General features: G+C 43.9%; 1 protein-coding gene across 2 annotated transcripts in view; it reads left to right on the forward strand.

Moving 5' to 3' along the window:
* sulf2a (sulfatase 2a) overlaps nucleotides 1-15,834 on the forward strand; it is a 44,539-nt gene that overhangs the window by 26,071 nt on the left and 2,634 nt on the right. For both annotated transcript variants that reach the window (XM_054616436.1, XM_054616437.1), the window contains 16 exons: nucleotides 7,922-8,190; nucleotides 8,997-9,236; nucleotides 9,353-9,504; nucleotides 9,898-10,067; nucleotides 11,538-11,688; nucleotides 11,969-12,144; nucleotides 12,298-12,426; nucleotides 12,728-12,784; nucleotides 12,911-13,034; nucleotides 13,656-13,869; nucleotides 14,267-14,549; nucleotides 14,679-14,775; nucleotides 14,877-14,971; nucleotides 15,053-15,112; nucleotides 15,194-15,360; nucleotides 15,525-15,667. In XM_054616436.1, the coding sequence (XP_054472411.1) occupies nucleotides 7,992-8,190; nucleotides 8,997-9,236; nucleotides 9,353-9,504; nucleotides 9,898-10,067; nucleotides 11,538-11,688; nucleotides 11,969-12,144; nucleotides 12,298-12,426; nucleotides 12,728-12,784; nucleotides 12,911-13,034; nucleotides 13,656-13,869; nucleotides 14,267-14,549; nucleotides 14,679-14,775; nucleotides 14,877-14,971; nucleotides 15,053-15,112; nucleotides 15,194-15,360; nucleotides 15,525-15,667 (2,457 nt within the window). In that variant the 5' untranslated portion in view covers nucleotides 7,922-7,991. The remainder of the gene's footprint in view (nucleotides 1-7,921; nucleotides 8,191-8,996; nucleotides 9,237-9,352; nucleotides 9,505-9,897; nucleotides 10,068-11,537; nucleotides 11,689-11,968; nucleotides 12,145-12,297; nucleotides 12,427-12,727; nucleotides 12,785-12,910; nucleotides 13,035-13,655; nucleotides 13,870-14,266; nucleotides 14,550-14,678; nucleotides 14,776-14,876; nucleotides 14,972-15,052; nucleotides 15,113-15,193; nucleotides 15,361-15,524; nucleotides 15,668-15,834) is intronic.

Below are 15,834 nucleotides of genomic sequence, written 5' to 3' on the forward strand. Positions count from 1 at the left end.
GATGTCTGATTTGTTATTGGTGCTGCTGCTATGCAATGTCATGCAGAAGTCACTTGGCTGCACTGAGGTCTCAGTGAGGTAGTTAGGTCTGTGGAACAATTGGCCCCAGCTGATTTGTCTGTAATCCATTTAGCTGAGATGTGACACACTGTAGGGGGGCTTTGCCTCTGGTCAATAAGTGCCAATAAGAAACAGCCATCACTCAGCGGGCCGCCCTGTCCACCAGCTTGCTCACTTGTTTCAGCTGTCAACCTCTGTCTCAAAGGAGCTGGCAATTGTGCTGCTCTCTCGGACGCGCCACAAATGGCTTTCCCATACAAACCTCAATAGGACAGGAAAGGCAAGGACACCCGCGGACTGCAAAGCAGGCGCATTTCCCTCTGACATCAGAATAAACCCATCTGAAGTGGGGGGAAAAAAGCTACGTATTTACAAAACACCATTGACAGTCGCTCATTCTCTCAGTCCTAAACCCCTGGAGGTGGGGCTGTGGGGGGGTTGAACCTAAGTCAGGGACAATCGGGGCTCTGTTTGTGTTTTCTCTTACACCTCCGTGTTCTCTTTGGGCTCTGGTGGAGCGTACTGCAAGGGGTGCAGAGGAGGAGGGGTAAATGCCATGACCCTGCCGGGGACCCTGACTGAAGCCCCCCCCAAAAAACCTGCAGACCACCACGCTAGCCCTACATGCCACTCTGTTGCTGCTGGTAACAGGGAGCATGAGCGAGATGGACGTGTGTGGATGAAAGTAAAAACAGGCGTCTTGAGAGATGGAGATGGAATTCACTCACCAAAACATCCTCACTGCAGCAGGTTTTGATGATGTTATTTGTGGCGTGGCTGCATTCCAAGCTCATTATGGAGAATATCTTCACTGTTTTTACTTTGTCAAACCTGGATGAGACAAAAAGACAAGCAGTACCTTTGCGATGGCCCACCAGTGCTGCTGGGGCCAAACAATTTCAGAACAATACAACAAAACGATGCTGTTCATTTCCTCCAGATTCAGAGATAATTAGCCTAACTGCAGTTCTCTCTCTTTTATGTCCCCTTGTTGGAGAGAGATGTTTGAAGTCTGATACGAAGAGTGTGGGTGTGTTTGTGTGTCTGTGTGTCTGTATGACGCTCTGCCTGCATGTCTGTGTGTGTGTGTGTATGTGTGTGTGTGTATGGGGTACATTTATAGTCAACGGAACAGACCAAGGGAGTCTGTCAGAGCTCTTTGTTCTCAAACGAGAACACATCATGACTGGGCCTTTTGTCTGAATTGACACCATCATACAGTCTTTTTCTATTCCTACCTCTTTTTGTTTATGTCTCTCTCTCTCTCTCTCTCCTCACCCTTTAATTTTTTCCACCAAACTCTTCTCCCAGTATCCCATCACTCGGCGCACCATTTTAAAGATAATGGGCCCTGTGGATTATAGAGTTGCAGTAGAGATGAGCGGAGATGATTTTTTTCTTCCTTGTGTCTGGGTGTGGATCAAGCTACCTGCATGAGGACGTGTTCCAAAGTGTAGCGTGACCAGAAGCTGACTTCTAAGGACAGTTTCCTACTGTGCATCGTTTCCTTTATAATTCACCAGTCTGTTTATTACCCTATTTCCATGTAACCTTCACTGACATGCTACTCCGTGATTATAATGTGCACCAAAAAATCTTAATATCACAGATTTAAAAAAAGCAAATTGAATGGCCAAATGCATGTGTACAAGTTGAAGTTGTTGAAGTTCTTTCAAAACAGACTTGGAAACCCATTTCTTTATGGACCTGGCTAAAATATCATTGTATGCTGGAGCATTAAGATTTCACTTGCTTGGAGTTCAGGTGCCTTGACCAAATAATCATAAAAAGCCCAGGAATATAACAGGAATGTCCAAATGCTTTTGTCCTTATAGTGTAGATAAAGTAAATCTAGGTTTGTACCCAGGAAAATTCAAATTGTTTCACTTCTTGAAAAAATCTATATGAACAAATGGAATGTGTGTGTGTGTGTGTGTGTGTGTGTGTGTGTGTGTGTGTGTGTGTGTGTGTGTGTGTGTGTGTGTGTGTGTGTGTGTGTGTGTGTGTGTGTGTGTGTGTGTGTGTGTGTGTGTGTGTGTGTGTGTGTGGGGAGGCTTCCAGCCGGAACACATCACAGCTTCACCCCTTTTTCAGGGCAACAGACTCTTTGCAGGATTAATGATGTGTTAAGTACTAAAATGACTCTCATTCATATTTCACTGTCTGGGCTGCACATTCCACACGGAATTAAAGGTTAGGGAAGAATATCTAGTATAAACAAGCAAAGAAACGCACAAATGTGAGGCAAACAGTTTAACGGTAACTGTGGAAAGAAATATTTCACACTTGAGTCTACTCACCGCAGCACAAATCGCCCTTTCTCACTTTTAGATGCCAACCTCTGCTCTTTGTGTCTGCGTATTCAAACATTAAATTGCTTTGCAGGTTCTGAGTGCCATCTTAAATGTCTGCGGCGTACAGAGCTTATCGGAACCTGAGGGAAATCTAAATTAAATCTTTCCGGTGAATGGGATCAGCCTCAGCGTTATCTCTTGTCATTCTCGACCATTAAAGTTAGTTATTACAAAGTAAAGACACATTTCACAAAGCAATGTGCTGGCAGTATTTTAAACTAAATAGCAGTTGGAGACTTATTGAATTTGATTTCCGGGTTATCAGCCAGGGACTGGAGATTTGTGAAGGGACCATGCTGACCTGTTAAAGGAGCCATTGTTTTAGATGTCATCAAACCAACATTTATAAATGATAAGATGTAAGTTTAGAGGTCATTGGTAGAACAGATCATGTGGGATGCAGCTGTACTATTAAAGCACCTGTCACGAGGAGACTGGCATTGGATGCTGGATGAAAACGCTCCAAAGTAGCCATGTTTAGATTTGGTACCAAAGCAGGCAGTTTCTTACAGCACAAAGAAAGTAAAGCAGTAGGTGTTGAGAGGCACATAAACCTTTTGAAACCAGAAAGCATGGTTTGTTTTTGTCATAAAATGTATTATTAATCTCTTACCAACAGTTCACATTTACCCATTACCCTTTGGCCATAATGGAGGTCTTTCCCCAAGTTTACCTAAGCGAGGGGTTTCCTGTGGAGATGAACGAGCTCCTCGAGGCTTTATTAAGCTCTGAGGCAACTTTCATTCCCACCGCATCGTTTCCAGTCACAGCAGGGAGCTGCCTTTAGCAAAAAAAAGCTCTAAAAAAACCTGCTGTACACTAAACAACTTAGAAACACAGTTATTGACTATCTGGTAAACATAGTGGAGCATTTAAAAGCTAAAGAGCCATATATTTCCCTCAGGAGTTGGAAGAGACCAAAAACAGAGCTAAAAAGAGAGTAAATATGGACAGAAGACGAGTCCAAATGAATGGTCATGTTGCTCTGTGTCTGCTGGATGTGCAAATAAGCAAATATTCATGCATGATTGACCATATCTCTAACTATAGGGTCAATGAGCAGAACATGCTCATATGGGTCAAACAACATGAGATTGACGAGCCTGTTAGAAAACAATGATTTTGCAGCTATGTTTTTTCCAGATTCTGGTTGTGGAGCAAAGTTTTGCAAGCAGAGAATGATAGATGAAGGATGGCAACAAACCATGGCTTCTTATTATCATGAAAAAGGCATTCCATACTGTATAGAGAATTGCAAATCCCTCCTTCCACCGACACATACTCACACGCATGCACACACACACACACACACACATAAACTTCTCTGGGAGAAAGTTACTCTCACATAAATGCATGCCGCTGCAGAATTAGCATCTGAATGCCAACTTTTGTTGGTAAATTCAAGGGTCCTTGGAGATTTTGCACATTCTGTTCAGAGCTAGGCAGGCCAATGGGAACAAAGTCACACATTAGCAAAGCCCTGCCAGCCTCAATTATGACCAAAGGGATTGGCTTGATAGTGTTGCAGCGGGCCACATTCAGAACGGGATGTGTCTATTTAAACTTTCCTGGCCATTTCCTTTATGTTTTCCAGCACTAGAATACAGTGGATAGCAATTTCCTGCTTCGAGAACGACGCAGAAGAGATTTGGAGGTTCTATGCTACAGCATTCTGTTTTATGCTCCTCTATTTCGTATGGAAGCCTTGCTCTGTGAATTCATGTTTGGGAAAAATCCATCTGCATTGGTAGTGCTCAGGCTTTGTTCTCTCCAAACTACATGCCTAGAGGTTCTTTCCATTTCTCCCACTCTCCATCTTTTTCTCTCCATCTCCTCAGAAAAACTTGTGATAGTGGATCCAGGAGTCTGGCTTCGAGCTTGTGGGCTTTCTCCTCCATATTTCATATGCATTATGAGGCACAGCTGATTAAATTGCAAGTGTACGCCATGACTCGTCCTTCTTCAATATGTAATAAACGTCTGGTTTTTCCCTCGGTTTTCTCATATTCTGTCTGTGTTTTGTGCCTTCTCCGGGGGCTTCAGATTGGATGAATCAAACTTTATGCCTGTTTCAAAGCCCAAGGTGTTTTATTTATGGGGGAAAAGTACATTAACGCCTCTGCAAAGTCTTTGGGAGATTTATCAAGCGCTCTCCGGGTCTCCTCACTGCCTCCCTTGAACTGTAAAACTTGAAGTACAGATGTGTGTTGTTGGGCAGTGTAACATATCTGTCTGTCGGTCTGGTGTGTGTTTTCCTCCCACCACTCTCGCCCACGTCTTACCATCATGCCCATGCTGTGACACGGCCAGCTCTGTTGTCACGGCATTTATAATTCAGTCTTATCAATAAGAGATGGACGGCATTAAGTTTTTATCCGGCGATGAAGTGCTGCTGTCTCTTGGAGCCTTTTTACAAGCGAATGACTGAAGAGCAAAACTTTCCTTCTCTGTTCTGACTTCCAGGCATCACTTGGCATTAGTATAACCTGAGATGATCCTCGTTCCCACAACATGCTTTTAGAAGCTTATTCCCTCTGATCTCATATTCTGCTAGCTTACTCCCCAGCCTTTTCCTCTCTGAGCCCCCGGCCTTTAATGAGTTTTGCTGAGAGTTATATTTACTCATGTTGTCTTGTGCTTCTGTCTAAATGGCAAAAAATTCCTCTTTCATTCCGTATTATCAGGCTGAATCAGCATTGTCGTTTTCGTAGCTTACTTAGCGGAAAGAGCTGATGTGGGCAGAGCTCCGTCAGGCAGACAAGCTCTAAATCACACCAGTTTACAGAAACAACATGGCTGGCCTTGCATTATGAATGTGTACAAACCATCACATCGGTCCTGTTGATGGAGACTGAGAAGAGCTTGGCTAGATACTGCTGTTTTCTAGTGGTTGTCTATCTCTGCGTTTCCCACCCATCTTCAAGGTATAATTGCTTCTGTCTGTTTGGACGTTACGGTTTCCTCTTCTTTTTTTTTTTCTTTTCTTTGTGGTTTCATGTAGCATCTGCCACCCGGAGAGAAAAACAATATGGGTAGATAAAAGAGAGAGGGATAAAGCAAACTGGAAAGAAAGGACTGTATGTGTCAGTTAGAGCTGATAAAAGCCTGAAAATCCAATTAGTCCTCAGTATCAGGAGGCCTCATGGGAGTAATGTCAGAAAATAACCACCACCGTAGCATGTCAATAACACAGCATTTACATACTTAGCTATTGATAGATCAGTGTGTAAAATCGAGCTGGATGTTTTCTTGTAAATCAGATCTATATTTGGTGCTCTTCCCTGACGGCTTTTTGCCCACATCAGCTTTTTGGACAGATAAACAACTATCAAAGGGAATTACTGTACCTCCCACACCACAAAACCACTCTGAAAGAGGAGCCAAAGGCACAGGACTCTCTCAATGTGAGCACACTGAATCTATTCTTTATTCACGGTAGATGTCCTGGAATCCATTTTGGTGATGGGGTATTCAATGATGATTGCAGACAGAGCTAGTTAAATGCGTAAATACCTTTTTTTTCTTTTTCTTCCTTGTGTATTGTTTTCATCCCATGCCAGAAATGAAAGAGGGATTCAGGAAGAGAACACCAGAAAGGAGCAAGGACAATTTCAAACAGCGCAGCGACTCGGGTCAGAGCTCATGTGCTCCTCTGGGGAAGAACCGCATGCCCTGGGAGTAGGAAGCCAGAGCAAACACAGCTGCTGTTGTGCAGACGTATTTGTGCGTGCGCGTGTGTGTGCACATATTCAAATGCACGTGGTGTGTTTTTGTGTGCATGTGTGTGCGTTTCTCGGAGGAGGATAGAGGACATGTGTGGTTGTTAAGGGAAGACCTTAATGAGCAAAATCTGGAAAATAGCGTGGACCAGAGAGGAGCAGAGATTTGTGCATTAGAAGTGTCTCTTCTGTATTCATCTTTTCCTTTTAAATGTTTAATATATTTTACATTTTTGGTCTTTGAGGGCTTCATGCTGTCTTTGATAAATGTGTCGGTTGTGTGTGTGTGTGTGTGCATCCAGACGCGGTTGCATGTGGGTTTCTGTTCATTTCTTCCTGCCTATCCCCCTGTCAGATGGTACTCCAGGCAGGGTTGTCGTTAAGGAGGCGTTGGGCTCCCAGCAGAGAGTAGTTTCAGTTGTGTTGTTGTCATTGTCTTCATCCTCTGGCTGCACACTCCTTGTGGACAGACAAACACTCACACACATGTTTAAACCCCCACCCTACCTTGCTGACAGTGGAGCATCTCAGTGGGCACATTAATGCTGCTGCTTGTAAACTGTGTTTATGATCATAGCATATTGCTGCTCTGATTATGTGTTGTGATAAAATAGGCACAAAACTCATCTAATATTCATTGCGTAATAAATGTATGACAAATAACAGCTCAATGACAGATACATGGAATAAAATTATTTCATTTTATTTAGCCTTCTTTTATTTAAAAGTACATTTATAAATATACATTTCCTATCTGCTGTTTAATAGCAATTGTTTCAAAATAACACACATTTTTGAAGGCAGGTTCTTGCTTTATCTGTTGAGATTTAACATGGAGTTAATGTGGTTGAGGAGTATAAATCTAAATAAGGAACAATGCTCTCGTTTCTATTGCTTTGTTTGCTATAGATCCTACAGTCATTTGTTCGGATAGTCAGGTGCTACTGCTACAACTGTTGCCATGGTTAACTCAGAGGGGATATACTGTTAACGAGGAAGAGTTATGAGAGAACTAATAGGATTGTAGTGTAATCTTTGTGAACAGCATGTAGAGATTAATTATGAAAAAGCTCTATTTAACACGGACTTGACTCTAATTGTTATGTTAAACTTACACACGGCGAGCAGAATTTGCAATTTCCCCCACATCTGGAGGCTGTTTGCTTTTATTGGCCTTTGTGATATTGCGACATTAATATTACTGGCTCTCTTTTTTCACATTTACTTCCACATTTCTCTGAACCCCACCGTGTGTATACTAGGTATAATTTGAAGTCAGTGTTTTCTAATCTTTAGAACTGGAGTCTCTTCACTCTGCTCATTGACCCCTGTCTTCATTTCCCTCCTCTCTTCCCCTCCTCTTCTGTCTCTCTCCTTCACCTCTGCCCCCCACGCCTCCTCCTGCCCCATCTCCCCACACCCCTCATATCCACCCTAACCCCTCTCAGGGGGAGGTGAGTCCTGAGCTGGCCCAGGGCCCAAGCCCATTAGCCCCAGCCTGGCAGCCATGTGCTCATCACCAGAGATCATTACACCCAGCCAATGACACCACTCTAATGCATCATTAATGATTGATTAACGAGCTGAGCTCAGCCCAAACGGGTGCATTTGTACGGAAGAGCACCCTGTAATGGCTGTCCAAGGCTTGCATCTGCTATTTTTCTCCATGTTTTGTGTGTGTGTATGTGTGTGTGTGTGTGTGTGTGTGTGTGTGTGTGTGTGTGTGTGTGTGTGTGTGTGTGTGTGATTTTTAGTCTTATCAGTCTCCCTCTATGGCCCGTCTCTCAGGTTGAGTGAGGGTGCTGCAGACTCCTGTGTGTGAAACGAAGGACTGAAGTAGTGACTGCAGGGTAGCGTGATGGCAGGGTGGGGGCTCTCCGCCCCTCTCCCTCTCCTTCTCCTCCTCCTCGTCCTGGTGGGACTCCTTCCTGTGGCAAATGGCTCTGGTTACCTGTCTGGTTATCGCCAGAAGTCACGCCTGCAGAGGGACCGCCACTACCGCAACATCCGACCCAACATCATCCTCATCCTCACTGATGATCAGGACATAGAACTGGGTAAGACATTTTCCTCCATTAATCCTTTCCTGTATGTGTGTGTGTGTGTGTGTGTGTGTGTGTGTGTGAGTGCACACTGTGTGTTTGTGCAGCTGTCTCTCTCTCTCTGTTTGCTTTATGTCCATGTCCCATGGGTACGGGTACTCTCTCCGTGTGTATCCAACAGCATCAGCAAGGGAAAGTCAGCCTAATGCTGCCTTTTGGCATCATAACAACTGGCCCACTCAAAGTCATGTGCTCCCTTTGCCAACTCCTCCAATGCTGGCATGAAATGAGGGCGGCCTATGGCTTCCATTGTCTGGGTGCCAAATCCTGGCCATCTCCCTTCCCGCTTAAGTCCTTTAGCGGCGTATTGGACTGGAGTGGCTGCATAATGGCCTCTGTGACATCTTTTGTCCTCCTGTGATCGCTAGTGAGAAGACTCTCATTGAAAAGCAGGAATTTATGGTCAAGCATCTGTTTTCCCAAACAATCACCATCAGCCTGAAAAGCTTTTAGTACACAGGAATCCAAATGGGTTACACTTTACCACAAAGATTTATTTCCTCATTTAGTTTCCCCCTTTCCTTTTGGGTACCATGTCCATAATGGTTTTAGCTCTTTACCCCTCGTGCCCTATATTTATATTTTTCACTCACTGTTTTCCTCAATTTCTCACTCTTTTTTTCTGTTCTCCAACCGTTTTATATCCCCCCTGCGTCCCTTTCATTTCCCTCCTTGGCCTTTGAATCTCCTCTCACCCTCCTTACCCTTCTTACAACCTCTCCCCCGCCTTCTTCTCTCTTTCTTGCACTGTTTTCTCCCAGGCTCGATGCAGGCCATGAACAAAACTCGGAACATCATGGAGAAGGGCGGCACCCATTTCTCCAACGCCTTCTCCACCACGCCCATGTGCTGCCCGTCCCGCTCCTCCATCCTGACGGGGAAATACGTGCACAACCACCACACCTACACCAACAATGAAAACTGCTCCTCACCCTCGTGGCAGGCCCACCACGAGCCGCACACCTTCGCCGTACATCTCAACAACTCTGGCTACAGGACAGGTGAGCCCCGCAAGTCTCACCCATTGAGGTCAACGTAGATTCCAACACGTACCTTCACTGATGCATTGAGCCCAAGGACCAAAAATTAACACACTGCTCAACTGTTCCTCACTCAGCCTTCTTTGGAAAATATCTGAATGAGTACAACGGCTCCTATGTGCCCCCTGGCTGGAAGGAGTGGGTAGCACTGGTGAAGAACTCGCGCTTCTACAACTACACCCTCTGCAGGAACGGAGCACGGGAGAAACACAGCGGTGACTACTCAAAGGTATTTAAACACTCCACCTGAGAGATATAACACTAAGTACTTTTAGATTGCTTTGAGAGATGTAGTTATCGCCTCGGTTTAAGCAGTTACCATTAAATAAACGTGTTAACCATAATTAATGAATAATTTGGAACTTAAAAAGCATCACAAGCATTTAAAAATTACAACTTTTGTCTTGCAAAGAGACAGTCAAAGAGCATATTAAGTCCATTGTGGGTGATTATTTAGATAAACCATTGCCATTGTTTTTATATACTAGTTATACAGAAGGGTTTGGGAATATTTTTTGACACACACCAGTTGTGGGCACTGGCCCAGCAAAGCACTGAATGCTCTTTCACTCCCTCTGTCACTCAATGAGTGCCTGACGGACAATGTCTGCTTGCTCCGCAGGACTACCTGACAGACATCATTACCAACGACAGCACCAACTACTTCCGCATGTCTAAGAGGATGTACCCTCACCGTCCCGTCATGATGGTCCTGAGCCACGTTGCTCCGCATGGTCCAGAGGACTCCGCCCCGCAGTACAGCACTGCCTTCCCTAACGCATCACAGCACATGTAAGAAAATGTCGACGCTTCAAAACTCAACAAATCCAGCTCAATGATCAACCGAGCTGCATTCCCTCAGATTGTTGCAGGTTTCGAAAACTCTTCTAGTTTGAACTAGACTGGCTGTGCCCATTTAATGTGTGCTGATTTGGTTTATGTTAGACAAAGCAGACAAACTTTTTTTTCACAATTTCACATCCACAGCTTTCTTGCGTAAGAGTCATCCACACACTCAGGCTCCCTTTTCATTTGACCCAGAATGATACAAATTCCATAATCTCAGCTCGATTTTATCTTCCTCTGCCTGCAGTACCCTCTCGGCAGCTGAGCCCTCTCCACGCACAGCCAGTGTTTCTCTCCAGTTTATTTGGCTCATGTGTTGTTCACATTAGTGTTACCACTGTAATGAGCCCTGCTAATTTGTACCACTTTGTCAGCTGTGATCAAAGAAAGGAATGAATGATGTGTGTTTAATGCACACACACACACACGCACACGAACACACACACAACACTTCAGCCATTGTCTTCCTGACCCCCATACTCCTGACTTGCTGTCTAGTGCTGCTGGCTAATGGCAGGCCTGATATTGGCCTCCAGAGACAGATCCAAGGCCAGTAATGAGACTGCCGTTTCTGCCCCCTCCTTCGAACTCAGACCTGTTCTCCTGCTTCGTCTAATCCCTCCAGCATCATTAACCTGTGCCACGCAGGCTTTACACACAGAATATTCTGTAAATTCAGCCCCAGTGTCTTTGTACAAACTTTTAATTGCTCTTTCTCCATAAATTTGCTGTCCCTCGGGTGATGTTTCGTGAGAGCGCTTCTATGGCTATTTTTCTCCCTCTGTCTCCCTCCACCCTTATCAGCCAAATTAAGAGAAAGAGGCTGTAAAAGTCCTGCACTCCTCTAGTGATAAACCTTCTCCTCACCTTGGCTCCTTGCAGACACATCTTCACACTACATTAGAGTTTCCACTGTGGACTCGGCTGTGGGACATTAGCATTTCTTAGTCAAATCGATTAAGCGTTAAATATATTTTCTTCTAGGATCCCATTAGCTATTTAGCAGTGTTTATTCTCAAATAATTACAGTTCCACATAGCTCTGAGTTAATTATTGATCAAACTGTGCTCACTGTGTTCAGGCCTATCGATTGCACTGCTTCACATTTTGCATGGTTTATGTAACCTCCAGTTTAGCATTGCACAAACAGTTTTCTTCTACTTTAGAAAGAAAAGAATAGGATACATCAGCAGACACAAGCAGAGGATATTGCTGTGAATGCACAAAGAAACTGTACACGCACTGGTACATTTTCTATAATCCAATTTACAGCTATAGGATATGAAAATCAGATGTGTAGAGGTGGAAAAAACAACTGAATGCAAATGTATGCAGGGTTTAAAAAAATAAATGAAATTTTAAGTAGACCGTATTGTTTTTTTGTGGTTTAGTTTGATATTTCTCTACCTGTTTTAGAACTCCCAGCTACAACTATGCCCCTAACATGGACAAACACTGGATCCTACGCTACACAGGAGCAATGAAGCCCGTCCACATGCAGTTCACCAACATGCTGCAGCGCCGGAGGATGCAGACCCTGCTGTCTGTGGATGACAGTGTGCAGAAGGTAGGCAGACATGCAGGCAGATAGACAGATACTTAAACACAGACACACACACACCGACACTTAAACACAGACACACACGCACACATTCCATCTGACAGTCTCAAGTCCTGAGAGATCTGTGCCTGTTCTGAGAGGGACTGTATAATATATTCACTGACACACTTCGTAAATTGTTCAATCCCTTTTCCTTGAAACTGGCACAGGAGACTTGAGCTATCCAACAAAAAGTATAACTTTTTACACTTTGTGAGTGTTCAATGAATTATATCCTCCTCCGCAGGTGTACAACGTGTTGGTGGAGACGGGGGAACTTGACAACACCTACCTCATTTACACCTCAGACCACGGCTACCACATCGGCCAGTTTGGTCTGGTCAAGGGCAAATCAATGCCTTATGAGTTTGATATCCGTGTTCCCTTCTTCGTACGAGGACCTAATGTGGAGCAAGGTGCCATGTGAGTGACACAGACTACTTCTCTGTGATTTATTAAATATTATGATGTCTAGATGCTGTCTTGCAATATAATGTGTGTGATTATTGACCTTGTGGTACTGTTTTTCCTAGAAACTTACAATAAAAATGTCCCCTCATTCTTGCTTCACTGCAGTAATCCTCATATAGTGTTAAACGTCGACTTGGCACCGACTCTGCTGGACATGGCCGGTGTTGATATTCCTGCAGAAATGGATGGCAAGTCAATCCTAAAGCTGCTGGACACAGACAAGCCAGTCAATAGGTGAACACACCACACATTTATTTTACTCAGCGTCCTGGCATTCAACAGACATTTCAAAAATGACATTTATAATGTTGCAGATTAGATGGCTTTGTGCCAAAAAGCAATTTGCCGGGATTTTGCTACATCTCTGTTCTTGGTGTTTGACTTGGACATAATGAACAATCCAAGTATAAACATATAACACAACTTTATTTGAAATGAAACACAAGGATGGCATTTGAAAATGGAGAAGGTGTTTGTTCAGTGCAAATATCACATAGGGGGCTGACAGGATTTTTCTTTTTACATTTCAATCCAGGTTCCAGTTGAACAGGAAGGGTAAAACATGGAGAGATTCTTTCCTGGTGGAGAGAGGGTATGTTTTATTGATTGACCTTTAGCAGCACATGTTCTCAGTCCAGGCATTGTCTGCTGGTGACATCAGACTCCTTGTCTTTGGTTGGTTGAAAAAAAAAATGCATGTGTTTTTCTGTTCTTGTAGGAAGCCTCCGCACAAGAGAGGGGAGGAAATGGCCCAGGAGGAGAACTTCCTGCCAAAATACCAGCGGGTGAAGGACTTGTGCCAGAAAGCAGAGTATCAGACCTCGTGCCAACAGCCAGGACAGGTACCTGACCTGCAGGAGCTCAGAGAGAGAGGCTATTAAAGTTTCAGGGGAACAACATGAGGTGTAGCTCATGCAGGGTGATAATTTGCAATCTGTTTGACAATTTACTGAGTATAATATGCAGCCGTTGTGCTCTGAGGGTTCAATTTGACTTCAAAGTCTCTCTTTCAAAATTAGGTGCGCCGAGTATTATGTGTGTGTATGTGTGTGAATAAGTGGCTTAAATATGCTTGTTTCTGCGTAATTTTGACTTTACTTTGTGTACAGTGAGAAATTGCGAGGGGTTGTGTTTGCTTCTGGCCACTCGCGTACAAAATATTGATTGTGCACAAAACGTCAAACTTCCAGAGTTTACATCTAATCAATTGTTATTAAAAGTGTTCGTGTGTAAAGCATTAACCCACTGATTTGAAATCTGAGTATTAATAAATAGACTCAAAGGACATTTTAATTCATTTTTAAGGGTTTTCAGAGCCCATTAGAGGTCTGTGTTGGGTAATTTGAGCACAAACACATAAATAAATATTTAGTTCAATTGTTTTATATTAATCTAATTTGATGCTATGCTATATAAAAGCCTAAAGACCCAATGTCATGAAACTTCCCTCTGCCTTGTTTCAGAAGTGGCAGTGTGTGGAGGACCCGACTGGCAAGCTGAGGCTGTATAAGTGCAAGGGCATGGCTAGTCTCTATGCTCCACGTATGCAGGCTCTGATGGCCGGCGGTGCCTCCCACATCCAGCTGTCTCCCACTTCTGACGCCGACAGCTGTATCTGCGACGATGTGGGCTTCAAAACATCCGTCCTGAAGAGGAAGAGGCTGCTCACCAAGAAGAGTAAGTTCCTCTTGTCACTCACATGCACCATTGTTCTGGTGGTTATTAATAGATCTGATTTTGTTCAGAACGACACTTGTGCTTACTTTGAAATGTCCTTGCAGTAGCCTACAAAGCCTTGCCAAACAGGGCCATTAATCTCAAGCTAAAATAACCAGCTTTTGAAGTATTCATGAGATGAAGAGCATGTGTCAGTGCTGCCATCAAGTGGTGAGCTAGAGAGTCTTTAATCATTGGGCCTTGAAGGAAACAATTACAGAAGATTGTAAATTATACCTGGAATATGACACCAAGTCCATGGAGCTTTTGTCTTGTATCATCACTATTTTCTTTTGTCATATGCTGCTCTTCACTTTTCTACATCCTCATAAATCTTGCTATTTCTCATCTTACTCAGGTCCCTCTGTCTCGTCTTATTCAGAGGTGAAATCCAGTAAAAGCGTCTCGAGGAAGCGCTGGGCCCGTTCTGTGTCGTTTGAGCTGGATGGGGACCTGTACGCCGTAGACCTGGAGGAGGGCTACCGGCCCCTGGGCTCCAAGAACAGCAGCTGGGCCCCAGACAGGAGGAGAGGAGAGGGGAATGAGGAGGACAATGACGAGTTCAGTGGCATGGGGGTCACAGCCAAACCCACCGCCAGCAATAAACCCACACCACCTGCTGCTCTTAAAGTCACCTACAGGTGCTATGGCCGTACATCTGTCTCTGCATCAATGTGTAATGTTTCTGGTGATAGATAAAATGTTAGGAAATAATGTAGACTGTACATATATGAGTCATAGTGGTGCTATTGTGTTGTTTTATCCTGCAGGTGCTCTATCCTTATGAATGACACAGTAAAATGTGACGGGGGCCTCTACAAGTCGCTTCAAGCTTGGAAAGACCACAAACTGCACATTGAGCATGAGGTACTGCTACATTGTTAAATCTAGCCCATTAAACCCATTTCACAGGTTGTTAGTAGCTTGTGGTATTGAGTATACTGAGTGTTTGTTCTCACTGTGTTTAGATTGAAACCTTGCAGACCAAAATCAAGAACCTGCGTGATGTCAAAGGTCACTTGAAAAAGGTGCGGCCAGAGGAATGTCAGTGTAACACACCGAGGTGAGAATGTGTCCGAATCGCACCGTCTCCTGCATAGAGATGTAACTGCATGTGTGACAGTTGTTTTTTTTGTCTTTACAGTTATCTCTTCAAGAATAAAGAGGCTTTCAGGCTCAATGCAGGGCGCATGTACTCAATCAAGTAAAGCTTTATATTGTATTACAATATTTTTTTATTTGCTCTTTCAGTCTCAGTGTATTGAATTTGTTTTGTTCTCATCAGGATGCCATCAAAGCAAAAGAGTCAGTGGATGCAGAAGGAGCAGAAGCGCAGAAAGAAACTACGTAAATTCCTCAAGAGGCTCCAGAACAACGACACTTGCAGCATGCCCGGCCTCACGTGTTTCACCCATGACAACCATCACTGGCAGACCGCCCCCTTCTGGACAAGTGAGGAATAACTTATGGCTGTATAAAGAGATTTGAAAAATATTGTTGTGGGACTTTTAAATATTTTCCAAAGCACGTATGGTGATAATATTTTTTGGACGCTATTGTAATACATCTTGTTTTCCACTCTCACCCCTCCCTTCCTCACCCACTCCCTCCCTCAGTGGGTCCATTCTGTGCATGCACCAGTGCCAACAACAACACCTATTGGTGCCTAAGGACCATCAATGACACACACAACTTCCTGTTTTGTGAATTTGCTACCGGTTTCCTGGAGTATTTTGACATCAACACTGACCCATACCAGGTATGTAATATGAACAGGCACAATGTACTTTATGGTAGAAACGGAACTAAAATGATCCCACGACAGGATTCACAGAACATTCCTGTAAGCACAAGGGGTACGATTTTCCACAGTCTTCCAGAATTTTTCCAAAGCACTTGCTGACATTTTGTCCTTATTATTCCTGT

The sequence above is a fragment of the Anoplopoma fimbria genome, chromosome 17 (genome assembly GCF_027596085.1).
Source record: "Anoplopoma fimbria isolate UVic2021 breed Golden Eagle Sablefish chromosome 17, Afim_UVic_2022, whole genome shotgun sequence".
Lineage (NCBI taxonomy): Eukaryota > Metazoa > Chordata > Actinopteri > Perciformes > Anoplopomatidae > Anoplopoma > Anoplopoma fimbria.